The sequence below is a fragment of the Sceloporus occidentalis genome, unplaced genomic scaffold (assembly GCF_023333645.1).
Source record: "Sceloporus occidentalis isolate IW3139 unplaced genomic scaffold, rSceOcc1.0.p SCAF_2, whole genome shotgun sequence".
NCBI lineage: Eukaryota > Metazoa > Chordata > Lepidosauria > Squamata > Phrynosomatidae > Sceloporus > Sceloporus occidentalis.
The window spans coordinates 29,989,201-30,010,002 of record NW_028316982.1 but is presented as its reverse complement, the minus strand read 5'-3'; the positions used below and the strand labels follow the sequence as shown (position 1 = coordinate 30,010,002).

Sequence of the window (20,802 nt, the reverse complement as noted above, 5' to 3'; positions counted from 1 at the left end):
CCTGTGAACAGCAAAGAATATGTGGGTAGTTTGTTGGGCTCTATTACCATCATATTCCACTTTTCTTGATATCTTATTGGATTCTGGTCATCAAATGCTGCTGGCGTACTATTTATATAGGAATAAAATGCAATCATGAATTGTTAGAAGAGGGGTTAGCAACTTGTGGCCTTCCACAAGCTGCTGTACTGTAACTTCAATCAGCCCCAGGCAGTATAAGCTAGGTGAGAGATCATGAGAGTTTCAGTCCAGCAACTGGAGGATCTCAAATTGCTTGCCCTTTTAGAAATCTGCCAGCTTTTATTCATTATCTGTGATACAGTAGAACTAATATTCTAAATTCCATGGGATGAGATTCCACATAGTTTGTATAACCAGGCAGCCAAGAAAAGAATGCTTAAATTAAACTTAAACTTCATTTCAAAGAATAGCCACTCAAGGAAGGATGTCCTCAAAACATTATTTTTTTTTTAAAAAAAATGAAGGATGTTAACATCAAAACAACCATGCACTACACACACACACACACACACACACACACACACACAGATCCAGATACATGAAACAAATTGATGTGGCTATGTAAGGTTACTCTGCAGTGTTGCAAATCAATAACTGTGTGCAGATTTGGAATTATTACAAGTGTAGTTGAACCAAAATATAATAAAACCCTTAAACAGGACACATGATGAAAAGTAACAATGGAAGACCACTATCTGTGAATCATAGATGCCCCATTTTCTTTAGTATCAGATAGGCATTAAAGCTCAGGGCACTTGTTCAGAACACTCCGATTAGTGAAGAGAAGCAGGTTGGCACTCAGGGTGAATATAGGATACCCTGACTATGTACCAAAGGTTTTGAATCTGAGGCAATTTTTCACCACAAAGAAAAAGAAAAACTACTGATATTTCAACTGTTTCCTAAGCCCATGAACTGGTTTCTTTTTTTTTCTTGCCCTCCTTGCTCCTTCAATTTAATCTTTGTTTTTAAAAATTAAAGATTTTGCTGTTAATATTGAAACAGAAAATGTGCTTAATATTCCTTTCAGCTCATTTTGTAGATTTCAAAAATCGTCTTCTCACTAGTATTCAGAGACAAGATGATGGCTACCACATCAACGTGGTGCGAAATCCATTCCCAGAATAAGCTTTAAACTATCCAGTACACTGAATGTATGTTGGCGATAGAGTTCTCAACATCCTGGATAACTCCTGTAAAGTCTAGATGAATATCAAGAATGAACTAACTATCCCATGGAAGCAACTAGGCCACCATTGCTTATATTGGTGTACGGTTTTGGAGTGTTTACTATTATCATCATCTCACAGGAACAAGTATTTATGAATACCTTCTTGTCTCGGTTTTTTTGCTCATTACAAAAGCATCAATTTGAAGTCAGGTGATTACACTTTTGAAGGAGGGAATCAAAAGGTAGCTACATGTTCTTAAATCACCTAGAAGTAGCTAAATGATTGGAAAAGGAAGGCAGAGACTGCCTTCAGTGCAGTATTTTTGTGGTGACTCACAGCTGTACCAAATTCTATTATACATGCACTGCAAATACAGGACATCAGGACCTACTGCATCTATTTCATGCAAACAGTAACCTATCTGTTTTGTATAGTTTCCACACACAAAAAAGGAGAGGGAAAAAAAAGAAATTTTACAACATCTATTTACATACTCTTTGATCGAAATGGACACATTAATCCATGACATAGACAGAAAAATACATTTCTGAGTAATTTAAATGCTAATGGCTACAATGCTTACTGATAATCCTTCATTCAGTGGGAAAGTTTGTAAACAATGAAAATGTACAAATATACAATTTACAGTCTCAGGAGAAAATAAATTTCTGGCTTATCATCTTCTCTTGGCTTGGTCTCCAAAACTGAATCATCCATACAAAACCGATCACTGTATCCAAACCGCAATGATGTGCATGCACCTTCTGGTACTCCTCGACCTTCTACATCATCTGCACTGAAGTTATCCAAATAGCTTGCTATGTAAGAGCCAGTGGAATGCCTGTTGATAACATGAGGAGGCACAGAGGGCTTATTTCGAAGGACTACCCCAGCTACAGTGCTGCCAGTATTAGAAAGCTTTTGTTTGCTGGCTTCTTGTCGCTCCTTGGCACGGCTAGCAATGTTTCGCACTCTGCTTTGACTCCTGGATGACAGCTTTCGAACCAACATTTTAGGGCAATCATCATTTTGTTTAGAACAGAAAGATTGGCAGCCATCCTCCTGATCAAAAGACACTAGTTTCCGCAGCTGTTCTGTCAGAGCATCAGTAGTCTGAGGTTTCTTAGCCTTTAGTGTAGCCACCATTTTGTCTCTCATGCCAGAAGTAATAAAACCTCTACTAATGTACTTGTATTTACTCTCAAAATTACAAGAGATGTCTTCTGAGGTCAAATCTCCAAGACTTTTGGATTTACAAGGGCTTGGTTGTTTCTGAGTTGGAGGAGAAGACAAAGGTAGAGCATTCTTGGGCATACTGGCTGTTTGGGAGATGTTTAACAATTCATTTTGCATGTCTGAAATTTGAAAGTAATTATTGTACAAAAGATCAACATTTTGATGTTTTGAGTAAGGAAGGTATTGTTTCTTTTCCTTCTTAAACTTGAAATCTTCAACCTCGTTGGCACTGTGCATGTCCATGCTGTTTAGATGTTCACAGATAGTTTTGTTATAGTACAGAGTGTCCTGATTATGCTTAAGTTTCAAAGGAGAAGCAAGTTGACTCATATCTTCTCTCTTATATTCATAGGTAGTGATCAAGAGGTCTTGTAATCCCCCATCAACTTCCATTAAACTGCTACCTGCAGAATTTGCACAGGGAAGAGGGTCAAATATTGTATGCTCCATGTCTGAGGTGTCTGAAAAGCAGGAATTACTGTCACTGAAAGATTCCCAGTTTGTTCTACACTTCCTTTTGGGGTCTGATTTCAGCAGAATAGAAGGAGAAATGCAGGAAGAGAGAGTACCAGTATCTTCTATGCAGTGGTTTACATTCTCACAATCAAGTTTGCCTACTTGGGAAGAGGTTGGAGAAATAGAAACTTCATGGATAATTGTGTACAGTGAACACTCTGTTGTCCCAGGGGTTGATATTATAGTCATTTCTGGTGTTGAATATGCTGGCAGCTCAGCCAGTGTCACATTAGAAGACTTGCAATTAGGCATTTTATTCTGATCACATGTCAACATATGTGGTGGATGTGTAGGCTTCATATTAATGATCTGTTTGTTAATTCCAGGAGGACTGGACACAACAGTCAAATTAGTTTGATCATTTATAACATCAGACTGTTCTATCAGTGCTGATACAGCACTCAGATCACTTTCATCAGTTAAAGAGACCTCACTGATAAGGTGAGAAATTTCAGTATCTTGTATGGCTGGTGTGGGATGAAAGTCATGGACATCATAACAGTCAGAAGATGATGGGTCATCTATCGATAAATTAGTAATAATGCTATTGACAGGTGTGTGAGATTTGATAATAGTCTCTTCATGTCCTTGAGGAACAGAGTTGTCTGCTACTTTTTTCTCTTCTTTGGACACTGTAATGTCCCCCGGTGTCTTTTGATTCACACAACATACACCTTCATTCTCTTCTTTTTCTGATTCCTCCTTTATATGAACAGACTCACTGGAATCATTACTCTTCCAGTACTCAGTGGAGAAATAAGTTTCAGCTATCCCAGTCGCAAAGTCTAGGCTGCCTGGTTTTTCATAAGCATGTAAAGTTGGATAATTATCAGTCTTGGGAACAACTTTTTCAAATGAAGGTGCAAATGCTGTAAAAGATGAATCTTTCTCAGAAGAAGAAACTGCTTCTTTCAGATCTGTGTGGTCTTCACTTCTAGTATTTTTACTTTTTGCTAAATTGAGTTAAACATAAACAAAGAAAAACTCTGGTTAGATATACTGCCTGTGACTATTTTGTCTAGAAACAGACAAATGGAAAATGTGAAATTGGTCACCACTGTGAGAGGACTTAATTATGGGGTTGTGCAAGCTTAGTACAAATTATTAATGTGATGTAAAGAAATGAGAAAAAAATATAGTTGGAGGCACTTCATTGAAGCTTTTCTTTAATGTTTATTACATCTTTACAGATGTAATAGTAGTTGTAAAGAATGTCAATGAGGTACCATAGTCTGGACATGTGACGTTACCTTCAGATGTGTTCCTATTCAGATTTGTACTACAAAGAAGCATGGCAAACAAAGATAGAACAAAACAGCTCTGTTAAAACACCATCTGCAAAGAGGAGAGGCATGCTTATCAGAATTCTTGAATTACACATCCCACATCAGGACTTCACAGAAAAGCTCCTGGATTTCTAATAGCATACATTCATTGAAAGAACTGGATTTTTCAATTCCACTGGTACATGTTGTTTCTTTCTGTGGCCAAAACTATGTTGTTTCTTTCTGTAGCCGCCACTACAGTAGACTCTGAATCAATGTGATCTACATAAAATGCTGACTACCATTCAACAACTGATTCAGTTTAGTTGTAGCTAGGTCTGTAACTGCATACTTACTATTCTAGGATGTAGCTTCCTCTCCCATCAAGAAACCCAGCATTGCCATTTTCATGGCACCATAAACAGGTGAGAAGTAGATGGGAGTAAAGGAATTCAGCAGGAGTGGGAGCATGGAGGCTGCACAAACTGTGTCTAGAGCAGAAGTGGGCAAAGTATAGGTTTTGGGCTACATGTCCTCCCCAGGGCTGTTTTTCTTGTCTCTCGTTAGTCAAAAACATGTTTGCCAATGTGTGTGTGTGTGTGTGTGTGTGTGTGTATGTGTGTGAAGGAGTCTTGGGGGCATTTTTACAATGTTTTGCAAAATTTTTGACATAGAGGAGGCCTCTTTTAAAACTAGAAATAACAAATGATTTCTCACCACTTCCTGTTTCTAAAAAAAAGGGGGACTCCCCTGACCCGAAAACATGGCAAAAATGCCACTCGCGTCTCCTAGACATTTTTTTCTCTTGATAAGATAGTGTTGGGGCATTTCAGGGCATTTTCTTATAGCCTTCGGTGGTCAGAGAATGTGGTGGGGAGTGCAGCCTTCCAAGGTCTCCTGGGGGACTAATGTGGCCTTCTAGCCTTCCACAGTTGCCCACGCCTTGTCCAAAGGCTGTACTTCTGACCTAAAAGGATGACTTTAAATTACACAGTTCAAAGACTGCAGTGAAACATGCCAGTCTTTATGAGCAGCATTGCATGATCTCTAGTGAGATAAGACAGTTACCAATTTGTGAAAAGCAGAATCTAAGAAATATGATCCTATTATACCCTTATCAGAAAAAATATGGGTTTTTTTTTCAGTTCCTTACACAGGACTTTTACAAGAAAGCACCTCTCTGTCTTGTTAGCAGCAATGAAAGCATAGATGGAAAGTTTTAGAACAAGTTAGCAGAATGGGAAAGTTTACAAATACAATTGCATTCATTGCCAAATATTCCTAATACCTAGGTTCTATTATAGCTTTAGCTATGTAAAAGATTAAATAAAACAGAATTTGACTGTTTAAAGTGAATTCAGTTTTTCACAATCTGGTGGAGATTATCTATTAGAAAAAACAAAATAGTGAAGTCTTTTTGCATTCACATAGCTTGATTCTGTAGGAATCAATGGTTGATCTCTGCTTATGATATATTGAAAGTTTGTTCTCCAGTCCTAAATGCAAAAAGATTCATGTTTTCATTTCCTCATGCTAAATGATCTGATTATTTCCTAGATAAGCCTTCTTCAAACTAATATCCTCCAGCCACGTTGGACATATGGGCTAGTTTGGGGAAGATGGAGCAGTTCAACTCATTTGGAGGCTGCCAAGTTGAGGAAAAACAAAGGAAAGAAAAACTGGGGAGCACCCAATATAATCAGCAGAAAATATGGAACATGCCCCAAGGTGCTCAATGGATAAATGTTTTATTAATTAAAAATCCAATACATTTCAGCCTGTATATGCTTTCCAATGCTTTCTTCAGGGGCTGTTTCAAATTTAATTCCAAAGCTTTCTGACGTCAGACCTCTCACACTTTTATTTCAGTAAATTGTGTGACAGTTTTATAAGGCTGTGGAGAGCATACGCAGGCAAAAATGTACAGTATTAGGCTTTTTATTAATAAACCATTCATCCACAGAGCGCCTTGAGACATGGCTCCTGTTTTCTGCCAAGGTGAGGAAAGCAAACCTAGATGTACAAAAGTGAAGGAACTTTGAAGGCTCACTCAGTCAAGGTAATGTACAGGCATATCTCAGTTAATGAAGTAGATGTGCTCCTGGACATTACTTCTTTAACAGAAAATTTTGTACCAGAGGCAGAAATCACATGGAAGGAATAAAGACAGCTTCCTAAGCTGCGAGAAAGAAGAGCAATTCAATATATTTCTGGAAACATTATTTAAAACTAATATGGATGTGTGAAATGAAACAACAAGGCGATGGAACCTTGTGTAAGTAAACAAAAACATTTTGAGCCATTTGCAGACCACCTCATGGCCACTTCCAAAATGCAAGGATGTCTGCCTTGCCTTTTTCTTTCTTTTATCACGTAGCATCTCACTGTAGCAAGCTAAAGCTCTGAACACAGTTCTCCAAGGCTTCTGCTGAAGGACTCAATGGAGTCACTGAAAATCTGAACACAAAGAATTAATCTATACCTTACTGATTGGGGGGGGGGGGGGGAGGCTTTGGCAATTCTTTCCAACCATAGCCCATCTTTGTCACTGTCTCTGTCCACACACAGTTAATCTGCTCAAAGCTTTAAATGCATTTATTTTAATTCCTGTAAACCTTTGTTAGCAACCTAAAATAACTGCTGTCCTGTCTGATCCATCATTAACCATAGTTCATAGCTACAATTTCAAGCACGATTAGGGGCTGGCACCACTGTAAAGCTTTTCTCTTCCACTGACTGGGGAAGAATGGGAAGGGGCTCATTTTTCATCATGTATGTTCAGAAATCTTCATAAAAAGCTTTTTTTCCAGAGGCTTTGCCAACTGAAGTATGTTGTAGTATGGTAAGAGACAAAGGTTTCAACTGCTTGTCACTCTAGAAACAACCAGATCAGGAAATCAGATCATCTTTCATATGTAGCAAATCTGATACATTATCTGTATGCAAGTCCAAACTGCAAGGCCACAAAGCAGCTTTCATTATGGTTGTCACAGAATTCACTGTCTTTACGAATGGAGCATTCTACCCTTGAGGAGTTTCCTAATGTCACAGACCAGTTAAGATTTAATACTGAGATCTTCTGATACTACTGGAAGAGGCCTTTCACACCTAAAACCTAGAAATGTGTATTTGAAAATGAGGTAGGTAAACAAGTGTTTATTGTTAGCTCAGCTGGCACCAAGCACAATGGGTGAAAAACACCCACACAACTAATTATTCAATCAGCCCTTTTGTACTGAAGGGTACTCCTCAGAACAAAGTCATTTGAACTGAGAAGTTCTGGTCTCCCCAGTCCTCAAAACTGGCATGTGCACTCTTGCAATGCTGCAGGGATTTGTGTCACTGTGGAATGGTAGAGAAAACCCCTCTTCATAATTCTCTCTTATTAAAATAAGCAGAGTGAATCCCTGTATTTGAACTGCTTGGTGCTAGCACAGAAATCATTCAGGTGTTGCTTGCCATGAATCCCCAAAGTGGGCACATTTTACTTAGTGCATGGGAGGAGGTGTGCAGCCTTCCAGGTGTCACTAAGCTGGAGCTCCCAGCACTCCTAACCACTGACTATGCTGGATACAGCTGCTGCAAGCTGCAATCCTTGAGAACTGCAGAATTTCCACTCTCGGTTTAGAGGTATGTCCCACATAGAGGACATAAAAGTTTCCAGAGGTGGAAAATCAAGTCAGTAAAAATGTCATAGATTGATTACCTTTTGAAGGAACTTACCAGAGGTGTTTTCTTTTTTATCATCAGTGATAGCGGTAGCATTCTGATCTGGTGGTGGCAATCCCGCCAAAAGATACTTGTCAACTGGCATGGAGATGGGACGTGCTTGCAAGCTCCTACTTGTACGTCTTAGAACTCCTTCCTTGTCCTTCAAGTCTGCCACCTCTGACACACTCTCCTTAAGTTCAGTGGCTTCCTGAAAGCCCATTTTGCTCTTCTTCCTGCCCTTTGCTGGAGCACTGGCTGTGCGGCGTAGAAATCGTTCCCCAATTGACCTTTTTCGAACATAGACACCACCGTTTTCCACAGAACTGTGTTTGGGGTTCTTGTTGAAAAGACCTCGGAGTCCTATCAGTTGCTTGTTCTAAAAAAAAAAATGAAATAGGAAAAGGGAAGGAAATACTACAGGTTTTTGAAAACATAGCCTACTTCACAGCAACACATATCTAAACTGCTGCATGTGCACATTACCTGGAGAATGAGTAAAAAGAACCTCAAGCAAGCAAACAAACAAACAGCTACCAACCCAAAGAAACCCACATCAAATTGAGGAGAAAACAAGCACAGCTCACCATGAGTTCATGCACGTATGAAAGAATCTCTCTTCATCAGGAAGGTAGCCTGCCATGATAGCTAAGGAGCTTTACAAGAGACTTCCTAATCACACATGACAAGCTTGCAAGAAATGTCCTGGAGTGAGAGACTGACCTGCCCAAAGGGACAGAGTTTTATGACATGGGCCACTTCAAAGCAGCAGCACACCATTTCAAACTTTTGATGGGAAATGAAGTGACATGGCAGTTATAGATCATGCGGTTCAGAATGGCTCTGCGGGGGGGAAAGGTTGCCCAGCAAATGCAGAAATGCATGCTAAATAAAAGCTACCTTTGTGGCTCCTAGAAAGTGCATTATAGTATAACTTGGATTGAGGATTAAGGGACTCCACTGAAAGGCAAAGAAAGGCAGACATGTCGAACTAATTTCTACAACTCAATCACAACAGAACAAAGTGGTGCATCAAGTGTTTGCCAGAGATCAGCCATCTCTAATCTGGCACCTCCATGTGTGTTGGACTACAACTCCCAAGTGCTCCCAACGAGCATGGGGCTAGTTTCAATGTTATACTGGATTGGGTCTGATATTTCACTGCTTCCTTCAGGTAGAACAGTCCAATTATCCTGGGGCAGGCAGCAAAGTGAGACATGGTGCATCTTGTTACATCCTTCATTTCCTAGTGACATTAGTTTCAGCCCAAAGGTTGAAATATGGAATACAAACAAACAAACAAGCTTCATTTATATACCGCTTCATACTGCCTAAGCAATGTCTAAGCAGTTTACAACTGTAAGCTAATTGCCCCCAACAATCTGGGTACTCATTTTATCAACCTTGGAAGGATGCAAGCCTGAGTCGAGCTTGAGCCCTTTTGCTGGTCTTGAACTCACAACCTTATGGTTTTGAGTGAGTGGCTGCAGTACAGGCATTTAACCACTGCACCACCAGGGCAGTGTTCATACCATTTGTTCATATTTATACACACATGTATATGTGTGCACACACATCAAGAACAACCAGAAAGGGGAGGATGGAACTGAAGGTGCACCAAGTGAGGTGTCACTTTCTCCATGTAGCTAGCTATGCTCAGGCTCATCAACATGGCAGAGTCACTACATATGGAAACCACCCTACAGAGTTGTAAAGAGTGTATGACTGTCTAGTCAGCTCAAAGCACTTTGGAAGAATGGGAAGTCCTTTCTTTTAGAAATCACCAATGAAGAAGGTTCCATAGCACCAAGCACCTTGCTACATCTTTTGAATTATTTTACAATTACAAAAGCTCTCATCCTTTTCTAATCTAAATGCTGCCTTGAGCCCCAATTAAGAGGAAAGGAAAGGATATAAATAAATTGATTTCAAATGTTTTGTTTGTTTTTCTAGTGAAGAATAAGAATTTTTACTTTGTTCTGTTGCTTTCTGAGAGTGAAAACATGTTTGGGGAGCATTTTAGAAGTTTTCGGTTTTTAAAGGAGGCCTTTTCCTTACTTGTTAATTTTTTTTTCCAAAATAGGAAATTGTATGTAACTAGTGATTTTAACAAGAAAAACAAGGTAACAATTTTTGTAAATATTTCTACTACAATTCATCTTTCTATACAGATAGAGCTACAGATGCTCTAGCCCAGTAGTTCCCAAATTTTGGTCCTCCAAGTGTTTGGGACTTGGCCAGCTTGGCCAACAGTCAGGAATTCTAAGACTTGATGTCAAAAACATCTGAAGAACCAAAGTTTGGGTACCACTGCACCTTTTTTCTCACTGAAACTGAAATCATCCTAACCCTAACCCTAAACCAGGGAATGGCACAACTGCTACCTAACTCTCACTTTTTTAAAAAAAGAAATGAGAGGACTCTCCATTCCCCCAGATAGCACAGGGGGGAGGTTTTTTTTACCACCACCCCAGCATGTTTTAGACCCAAGTGATAACTGTTATTCAAACAAGAAGTGACTGGAGGTCACTTCTGGGCTTCAGAAAAAGGATCCACTTGCCTAGTGCTAGTAAAATATTCATTTAAGACAGGCATTAAAAGAGAAAGCTTCACAGAAATAACTTTTTGCCATTTTAAAACTGGAAGCAAGTTTTAAAATTTCCCATCTTCTAAAAAAATGAGGCAATAGCAGCAAGCTTTGTTGCATTAAAATTAATTCAAACCAAGCTGCAAAGAAAAAAATTGCCTTTTGAAGCAAGCAAACAGAAGACCCAGCTAAAACTGCTGTGTATTTTCATAAAATTGATGAGAAATGAATGCCATACAGCCTTATTCTCTCCTAAGTATCAGTGTCTGCTTCCTTTCCCTTCCCAAACCTTGCAAAACAGAAGAAGTGGTTCCCTTTCTTGCAAACAATGTGCATAAAAAGAACCAGCTAATTTCATTTTAAAAAAAAAAACAAGAAAAGCTGCAAGGCAGTATGTGGAAGACAGATTAATGAGAAAAGAACAGCTGGAATAGGCTACTTTTATGGACTACAAACTCCAAGGATCTTCTCCCAGCATAGCCAGTGGCCATGCTGCTATGGAAATTCAGAGAGTAACAGTGTGGGGGAGGGGGATACTTTACCAAAGGTTTGGGAAGGAGAGACAGCCATTTAGCACTTAAGGCACCATATCTTGTTTAGTACGAAGCTTAACTGGGAGCACATGCTTTGCATTGTGTCTCTTTGTGCATCACTGGTACATAAAATTTTAAAGCACGTTGATAAAGAACAATTTCTTATTTTGAAACCACAGCTCCAATGCACCTGAACAATATAAATACCTGAAGAAACATCAGGCATTGAAGCTTTAACACTTTAAGAGTTAAAGCAGCAGAGCTCTGGTCTATGATAAGAGATTACTAGCTTTTCACCCCTATACGTTTTCAAATTACTATGGAAATCACCACCAGATCACTCCTCATTGCTCCATGCCCAATGGGGGCTGTATTTTCCACTGCACCTGAAAGCAGCAGCGTATAGCCTACATGACACACAGCTCTCTGCTCCAATACTTTGCTGTTGCTTGCCAGCATCTGCAGCCTGAAGCAACTGCTACACTCTGACAAATGGCAGGGATGGCTGTTTAAGATGCAATAGTGTTCATTAAATGTATGGCTTTGCAAAGTCATTTTTACTACAGTTCCCAAAATCCCCAACCAGCATGGCTACTGGTCATACTGGCAGGTGGATTTTGGGAGCTGATCCTGTTCTAGTTAAGACTTACCTTGTTTCCACAAATCTGGAAGCAACATGGAAATGTAGTTTCCTCTAGAAGAACTGGAAGCACCGGCCATACTGGCGGGGGGATTCTGTGAGGTATAGACCCCAAAAAATAACTTTTCTGAAGTTCCAATTAACCATGAGAACTTGTCCAATCTAATGCTTCATTTGCCATCTGCTTTGTAACTGATTTTTCTGATATACCTCTTACCATTAGTGTCCTTACGGCAGATGATTTGGGGATAGTTTAGAGAAGAGCTATTGCATGTATTATTTCCCAATTTGGGAACTGTGTTTTTTTAAAAAAAAAAATAGTAGGAAAAATATGTCTTTCAAAATGTTTTTGATAAAATAAATTCCAAATAAAAGCAACAATATAGGCAACAGAAATACAGTAGGTCCAATCTTACCTTTCCAAAAATATCATTGATTGTTATATGAACAAATATAGATGCTTCAGTTAGTCCCTCCAAATAAACATGACGGTAGCCTGGTGAAAATGAAAGCCAACAATTAGTATTTTACATAACAAGTTGTCACCCCTGTGACATGGTAATAAATGGCAGTCCTAGTTTAGGCCTGGGTTAGGTGACTGGAGCGAGACCCATCAAGCTTCAGGCTTGTATAAAGCTCCCATTTGTTTCAAAAATGTGAAGAGAATGAAAGCATTCACTCTGTGTTTAGTACAAGTCATGGTTCCACATTCCACATTAAGGAATGAGTGCTTGTTCTAACCAAAGTAACCTAACTAACCAGAATCTGAAACCATAGTTTGATCCTGATTTGCTTAGACTATTCTTGGTTAGGGGAAAAAACTGGTTCCACAAATCTGAAAGTAACGTGGAATTGTGATATAATGAAAACAGAAGCTTTCAATCCTGTCCTCTTGCATGGACAGGAAATGGATATAAGTCTGAGGACTGGGGCTACTAATTCCTGTAAACCAGGGATGGGCAGGTTGTGGGGACAGCCTATTGCTGTGGCCCACTCAACCAAGTAAGAATTTTGTTAATAGTTTTTTAAATTTATTTTACAGCTGAAGTCTAAAGCAGTGGTTCCCAACCTTTCTAATGCCGCGACCCTTTCATACAGTTCCTCATGTTGTGGTGACCCCTCCAACCATAAAATTATTTTTGTTGCTACTTCATAACTTTAATTTTGCTACTGTTATGAATTGTATTTTCATTGTTATAAATTGAACATAAGTAAAGCACAGTGGTTAATCAAATAAACAGCCTCAGAGGATGGCAATGGCCAACCCCCTCTGAAGAAACCTGTCCAGAAAGCCCCAGGATAGGTTTGCCTTGAGCCTTGGACAAGAAGCCACACTCTCTCAGCCTCAGAGGATGGCAATGGCCAGCCCCTCTGAAGAAACCTGTCCAGAAAGCCCCAGGATAGGTTTGCCTTGAGCCTTGGACAAGAAGCCACACTCTCTCAGCCTCAGAGGAAGGCAATGGCCAGCCCCCTCTGAAGAAATCTATCCAGAAAGGCCCAGTATAGGTTTGCCTTGAGCCTTGGGCAAGGGGCCACACTCTCTCAGCCTCAGAGGATGGCAATGGCCACCCCCCTCTGAAGAAACCTGTCCAGAAAGCCCCATCATAGAGGGGCAGAGGGGTAGTGGTTCAAAGTGAAACTGGAACGCATTGGCTGTGCTGTCTTTCTTCCATTTTGCAGAGCTCTATGTTTGAGGGAGGGAGGAAAGGGGACGCTGAGTGTAGCTGCTGAGCTATTGAGGGGCCTGGGAGGTGGCTGCTGCTTTAATGAGCTTAGATTGGAGGCCCTTTGTTTTTGAAGTGGTGCTCTGAGGGGGGTCCCTGGCGACCCCTGTGAAAGTTTAATTTGACCCCCAAAGGGGTCCCAATCCCCAGGTTGGGAACCACTGGTCTAAAGGAAAATTGCTATAAGCGAATGGAGGTGGGGCTTACTGTAAAGGAGAGTTAACTCAGCTAAGTATTTTTGGTGTGGTTTTGGAGCGTGTGTCGCAGGCCACCAAAACAAAATGGGCTGCCTGTTACCGCCCTTGTTATACAACCGAAGCATAAGATTTCAAACTAGGAAGGCTTATGTACAGTACTGGTTTTTCAAAACCAGTTCTCTCTCTCTCTCTCTCTCTCTCTCTGGAACCTTTAATTGAAGAAACAGTGAAAGAACACTCTTAGCCACTACTGAGGGCTGAAAAACTAGAAACAGCAACAGATCTCAAACTTTCAAGCCTGAAAAATTAAGACAATAGACACCACAGACAACATGATCACAAAGTTTCCCACATGTAATTCCTTCAGTTGTCTAGACTTAGTTTCCAACCCTCATGAGGGCTGTTGTTTCCTTTTAGCTCTCTATAATATATGATGATGATGATGATAATAATAATAATAATATATTTATATCCCACCCCTTGAGGTCAATCGGGGCGGCTAACAGCAATAAAATACAATACATTGTACATCAAAATTCCCTCCCCCCCTTAAAAAATTATTAAATCAATTATAATTAAAACCAACAAATTAAACAACATTAACACATACACATTATTACAAGACAAAAACAAAACAGAACAAAACAAAACAAAATAAATGAAACAGTAAACTACGGTAGCATTTCCAGGGAGGACCTTGGGGACTCTCATGAGAAGAGGGTTCCTGAGGCCGGGGTTATCTATCCCAGAAAGGCCTGCCGGAAGAGATCCGTCTTGATAGCCTTTTTAAAGCTGTATAAAGATGTCAATTGACGGAACTTGTCTGGCAGGTCGTTCCATAATCTGGGGGCGACAACAGAAAAAGCCCTCTGGGAGGTAGCCGAAAGCCTAGATCTTTGAGGCTGCAGCAAATTCCTCCCAGAGGACCGGAGTGTGCGGGGAGGATTATATGGGAGGATGTATGCCTTTGCACTGCCAAGTCCATACCTTAAGGACATATAACAGCAAAGAAGTTTAAACTGACTACCCTCCTACCCAACAAACCCATACGCAGAGACATTTTGTCATCTCATTTGTACTACCAAATTCTGAACTTCATGACAAAAAGACACAGTTTAAAAATGCACTAACCAGGCATAAGGCTGCTAAAGGCCACTGTTCTTTGCCCCACAAAGTCCCGTCCAATAGGATCATGATCCCAAACAAGAAACCGAACCAATGCTATTTCAGGCATGTGGATGGTGAAGCTGAGTGTTTCTTCCCAAACAGGATTAAAGCCTAGGAAAAGCAAACAATAAAAAGTGAAAAGCAAAGAAGGGGAGAAAAGCCATATACATTTATTTTTATCTTACAATTATTGTTTTTGTTTACTGCATTTCAGAAATAAAACTCAATGTTCATTTAGTAAATATTTCAAGGGTCCCATGCTAAAATCACAAAGGGGGCTGGAAAATATGGCATCTCACCCACATCCCCATCCCCCCCCCCAAAAAATATTGGCCTTTCCTGATATGATTCACCTTGTCTTCCCTTTAAAAATTCCCCTTAAAAATTAAGCAGCAATTTCATCCACTTAGTAAATCTCCATCAGAAGATGGCAAACATGATGTCACACTGTTCTTCACTCCACCTAGAGCAGCAGCAGTTTGTCATTCCAGAATATTTTGACCAGAGAGCAGAAAAACACGGAAATTCAAAAGTGAAAACAATGTCACCCACAAGAAGAAAGCTGCAAAGCTTGATAAAGGAACAGCAATTATTTATTAACCTGACACTGGTGAAGAAAAGTGTTCGCAGTCTGGGGGTGCTCCTTGACTCGTCGCTCCTGATGACAAATCAGGTAAATGCGACGGTCAGGAGTGCCTGTTATCAGCTTCGGCTGATACGCCAGCTGCGCCCTTTTCTGGAAGTAAGGGATCTCGAGACTGTTGTGCACGCGCTGGTAACCTCACGCCTTGACTTCTGTAATGCACTCTACATGGGGCAACCCCTGTGCTTGACTCGGAAATTACAGCTGGTTCAAAACATGGCAGCCAGGCTTGTCTCAGGAACATCTAGGAGGGACCACATTACTCCGGTTTTGAGGTCCCTCCACTTGTTGCCTATCAGCTTCCGGGCCCAGTACAAGGTGTTGGTTATCACCTTTAAAGCCCTAAATGGCTTGGGTCCAAGCTATCTCAGGGACCGCCTCCTCCCGTACAATCCTCCCCGCGCTCTCTGGTCCTCTGGGAGGAACTTACTGCAGCCTTTAAAATCTAGGCTTGCGGCGACCTCCCAGAGGGCGTTCTCTGCTGTCGCCCCCAAACTCTGGAACGACCTGCCGAATGAGATCCGTCAGATAACATCATTAGACAGCTTTAAAAAAGCGGTCAAGACGGATCTCTTCCGGCAGGCCTTTCCAGACTAACCATCCCGGCCCAGGTTCCCTGATTCCCTCATTCCTCCCGTGGCCCCATCTTAGTGATGGTCGAGGATCAACAGAGGGATATCAGAGTTTTTAGTTTTAATTGCTGTTTTTATGCTTGATATTGTGTTTTTAATATGTTATACTGTTTAATATTGTCTTAAGGGGGGGAGGGATAAAGTGTTTTGAATTGTTATATTTTATATTTTACTGTTGTCAACCGCCCCGATTGGTTTGCCACAGGGCGGTATATAAATAAATATTATTATTATTATTATTATTATTATTATTATTATACCCATTTTGACAGAAAGGGATGACATTTTTTGTTAGTCTTTTTGAACTGTTTGTCATGCCTTTGAGCATCATGTTACCTAACCAAAATGTAGAGTGTCTTTGTTTACTATCTCCTGTGAGAGAGGCTTCAGTAATTGCTTGGTACTATCCTTGCCAATAAATCCTGGTAAGAATGAAATTCTTACTCGGTATCTGCTCTCCTCATTATTTACAGTACTTGCTCCTCTTTGTAACAGCTGTCTTAAGTCAATCATTCTGACCATATCTGCTTAAATGAATGTCAGATTCTGCCAACATGACATATTGCTGTCTTTGATGGTTGAGGGGGTGAGTTCTCCTTCACTGGAGGTATTTATGAACAGGCAAGATAGCAGCCTGTCAGGGATGCTGTTGCAGATGGTGTACTGAGCATGGAGTTAGACTAGATACCAAAGTTTCTTCTCATTCTGTGTTTAGCAATTAAGTGGGCCCTTTGCAGTCTGCATAGAATCTTTATGTGGTTTTTATGAAAGACAATTTCCCACTGTTCTAACACTGATTGATTATAGTATGTGTGATACACCACAGTGAAAAAGGAAAAAAAAAACTATTCAAAGCTCTCTTTGCAATCTGATACAAGTACAGAGCTCCCCACTAATTTCAGTGGAACTCCACTGAAGTTGGCAAGAAAGCATAGTGGTTTAGAATATTCTGGGTTTTTGGTTATGAGAAGTTCCAACAAACAATATGCAACATTGCATATAACCAGCAGCAAGAACCACTCCTGCAGACCTAAAGTACTCACAGTTTGGTCCACTTCATATCTTAGAAAATGGCTTCATACCTTAATGATTTCCCAGAAAGCATTTCCAAGAATGGCTCTCTATGATCTGAGATCCCTGTAATTTCCCTATTGTGATTCATCAAGACAATCTCCATTGGGAGACTGAAACCCTATCTCAGGAATGCTCAAGTCCATATGTTGTGTGAATGCATCATTGGTAACAAAGCATGAATGCCACATAAAGGATCTCCCTGAGATCCTAGTGCTGAATTTGTTTGACAGAACAGACAAAAAGGGATGAGCCTACAGGAAACCCCTTCCATACATTCCACACATACATCCTAGTTCAAATAGAGCTTCTGTCCAATTGAGTGAAGAATACCAAGGACTAAACAAAACAGAAAGTTAGGAATATACAAATTTTGGCAATGAAGGTGTAAGAGTCTACTTTATTTATTTTTTCCTGTACACAGTGACAAGCAGCAAAATAGATCAGTAGACCATGGGCTCAGATTATCAACTATCCTCTGCACTTTTAATCATACACTACCATGCGCAACATATTCTACAAATGAAACTATAAATTATATCTCTTACCATTATCATCTACGACTCTTGTCTGGTCTTTGCAGCAGTCGGCTGGTAACCCAATAATTTCAACCTCAACAAATGGATCGATTATCTGCTTGAGATATTTTTGAAGCAGGTGGGAAATCCAAAATATAAAATAATCAGATCACATTTTATAGATACACATGCATAACAATTGTTTCAGGATCATGCCAGATTAGATTACAATTATATTACTATAAGACTATAACCAGGGCATGCTGTATACAACCTTCTCTTGCAGTGTTAACCATGGAACTGATGCAGTATAGGACTGACTGACATCAGTGGAAATCTGGGTTAATGTTTTTGCTCCTCTATAGTGAGATAACTTTGGCCCGTATTTTTGCAGCAGAGAACATAATTTGTACATCAGGGATAAGGGACCCTGGGCCCTCCAGATGTGAATGGACTCCAATTCCCATTACCCTGCCAGGATGACCAATGATCAGGAATGATGGAAACTCTCCATCATCTAATACAATTTGGAGTGCCACACATTTCCTACCTCTCCTTTACTTCTATGGCCTCTCTCATTTGAAAAAAAACTCTCCAGTCAGCCAGCCAAGACCTTTTCCTGAGACCTTACAGAACTGCTACAAGACACAGTGGCCAGTAGTGGGTCCAATCACTAATATCTGAGTCACATATGTGAACATATATAAGATATATAAAAGGTATAACAGAGAGTGTGTTTGACTAATCTAGGAGATCCGAGTCCAAGTCCCTATTCAGCCAAAATATTCACTGGGTGACCATGGAGCTCTGTCAGGCTAATCTTCTGGTTTGTGGTAAGGGCTCAGTGGAAAAGAGAACCACAAACTTTGCTTTGAACTCACAGGAAGGAAAGTGAGGTAGAGATATAACAAATAATAATAAATAACTACAACTGTTGTATTAAAGCACCCTGAAGGGATGAAAAGGTTTGCTGTTATGAAAACATGGGTGAATGTTGTGATTTATTTTTCTTTGAATAATGAGTAAGAAGAAGAGTTATAGAAGATAAGATTTGAGTCTGGCTTTAATAATAAATAATAGCTCAGTGCACTGTCAAACAAAATCTAAATTCTGTTGTTGCTAAAAAAAAAAAATCCAAACCAAGAAAAAAATACCCAACTCCTTTTCTAGGCAATTTGTTCCTCTTGCCTTTTTTTAAAAAAATAAATCTTTAAAATAAAAAATAAAATAAAATAAAAAATAAAAAATAAAATAAAATATTTTTATTTTATAAAAAAATAAAATAAACACATTAGTTCATTGCACTGCACTGTAATGAGAGAAAAGTTTATTAACATACATTTCCATCTCTTCATGATAGTATCCAAAGTCTCATTAACAGTCAAAAGAAAATGCAGTAATGAGGTCAAGCATTCAGAAAAGACAGGAAAATGTTTTAAGCGTAAGTGGATTTTCTAGCTACAGAATCTGTAGCGTGAAGAGAGGTACCGGATCTTTGTATATTAACATTATGAAATCTGTTTTAAAAAATCACAAATTACTGAGGCTTGCAAACTCTTTGAGTCTGAAATTATTAAGGACAGTTCCTCTAATTTACTAATATTAAATATATTGTTCATTTGATATTTTGTTGCTTCCTGCAATTAAAAATTAATAAGCAGTTTGCTCTTGATTAAGAGAGTGGCTATGAGCATGTGACACACATATTTTTAAAATGCTGTCTGCTACATGCATATTCATATGTAAAAGAGTGGAAGTTAACACAAGTTTTCTGTTTTTGATGTTCTGATTTTATACCATATCACCAATATCTTTTACCTCTCCTCTATCTCCTAACATGGAATCTGGCGGTTTTGGTAGCTGCTGTCCACTGATGATTTTGAGAATCAGTTGCTTCTTAGGGAATGCAGGAAGTGGATCCGCAGAATACGGACTGAATGTGCCTAAAGAGTGCAAAGAGTGTGGGAAAGTAAAGTGGTTTTAATAATGAATACTTCCTGCCTTATGAAACTCTAAAGATGGTATGCAAACATCAAACAATGAATGGGAACAAGGTGATGTAAAAATTTAACTTTTCAGTGACCTTCAATCTTAGCATTTTCATTTACATTTTTAGTTCTGAGTTTTCCAGGATATATTGGTACCTGCCTGCTAATCAAGACGACACCAAGCATTGCATACACAGAGTTCATCAGCCATCGTTCAAAGGTAAAATTCACAATAATAAGCACATGCAATAATTTTCAAAGCATCCTAATTCTGTTTGGTTCATTTGCAGTGGGCACTTGGTGTCTGCTGGGGTTTGGTTCCAGGCCCCCCTATGGATACCAAAATCCGTGGATGCTCAAGTCCCATTATATACAATCATGACCCTTATATAAAATTGCAAAATCAAAGTTGGCTTTTTAGAATTTATATATTTTAAAAATATTTTCAAGCCATGTATGCTTGAATCTATGGATAAAAAATCTGTGGATATGGAGGGCTGACTGTACTTTGTTTTTATTTTGGATTTGGATTATTAGGTTCTGAATGTTTTTACATTTATTTTAAATACAGTCAGCCCTTCTTATACGGTGCACCCGCGTCATACGTGGACTTGAGCTTATGTGCTCAAGCCGCGGGGAGTGCGCGGGGCGGCGCATCCCATTCAACTGAATGGGCGCGTGCGCCCATGGCACCCCACGCGCTACCGTGCACAAGCCCCATTGTTTCCAATGGGGCTTGAGCATAGGCGGAATTCTCCTTACGCAGGGGGGTCCGGAACGAATCCCCCGCGTAAGGCGAGGGCCGACTGTACACTGATTTTTTATACATGCATTCAAGCATCCATGATTTGAAAATGTTCAAAAAAGTAAAAATTTCAAATATCAAATCTTGATTTTCCATTTTTTAGAAAGGACACCATTTTGCTATGTCATTATATTTAATGGGACTTGAGCATCCATGGATTTTGTTATCCACGAGGGATCTTGGAACCAAACCCCAGCGTATAAAAAGGGTCCACTGTACTGATACCCTGTTGTTGTTGTTGTTGATAGCTGCCCTTTAATCAGCCTTGACTCATGGCAACCCTGTGGATGAGACATCTCCAAGACTCCAAGTCATCAACCTCTCTGCTCATGCCTGTGTCCTCCCTAATAAGAGTCTATCCACCTAGCATGCAGCCTTC

General features: G+C 39.8%; 1 protein-coding gene across 10 annotated transcripts in view; it reads right to left on the bottom strand.

Moving 5' to 3' along the window:
• Positions 1-411: 411 nt before the first annotated feature.
• The window catches only part of PLCH1 (phospholipase C eta 1), a 155,365-nt gene continuing 134,974 nt past the window's right edge, over positions 412-20,802 (bottom strand). For 8 of the 10 annotated variants that reach the window (XM_089508998.1, XM_089508999.1, XM_089509007.1 and 5 more), the window contains 7 exons: positions 19,449-19,573; positions 17,661-17,745; positions 14,731-14,877; positions 12,095-12,174; positions 8,819-8,878; positions 7,934-8,297; positions 412-3,898 (listed from right to left, as the gene is read on the bottom strand). In XM_089508998.1, the coding sequence (XP_089365124.1) occupies positions 1,836-3,898; positions 7,934-8,297; positions 8,819-8,878; positions 12,095-12,174; positions 14,731-14,877; positions 17,661-17,745; positions 19,449-19,573 (2,924 nt within the window). In that variant the 3' untranslated portion in view covers positions 412-1,835. The remainder of the gene's footprint in view (positions 3,899-7,933; positions 8,298-8,818; positions 8,879-12,094; positions 12,175-14,730; positions 14,878-17,660; positions 17,746-19,448; positions 19,574-20,802) is intronic. The other 2 variants (XM_089509002.1, XM_089509000.1) reach the window with 1 other exon arrangement.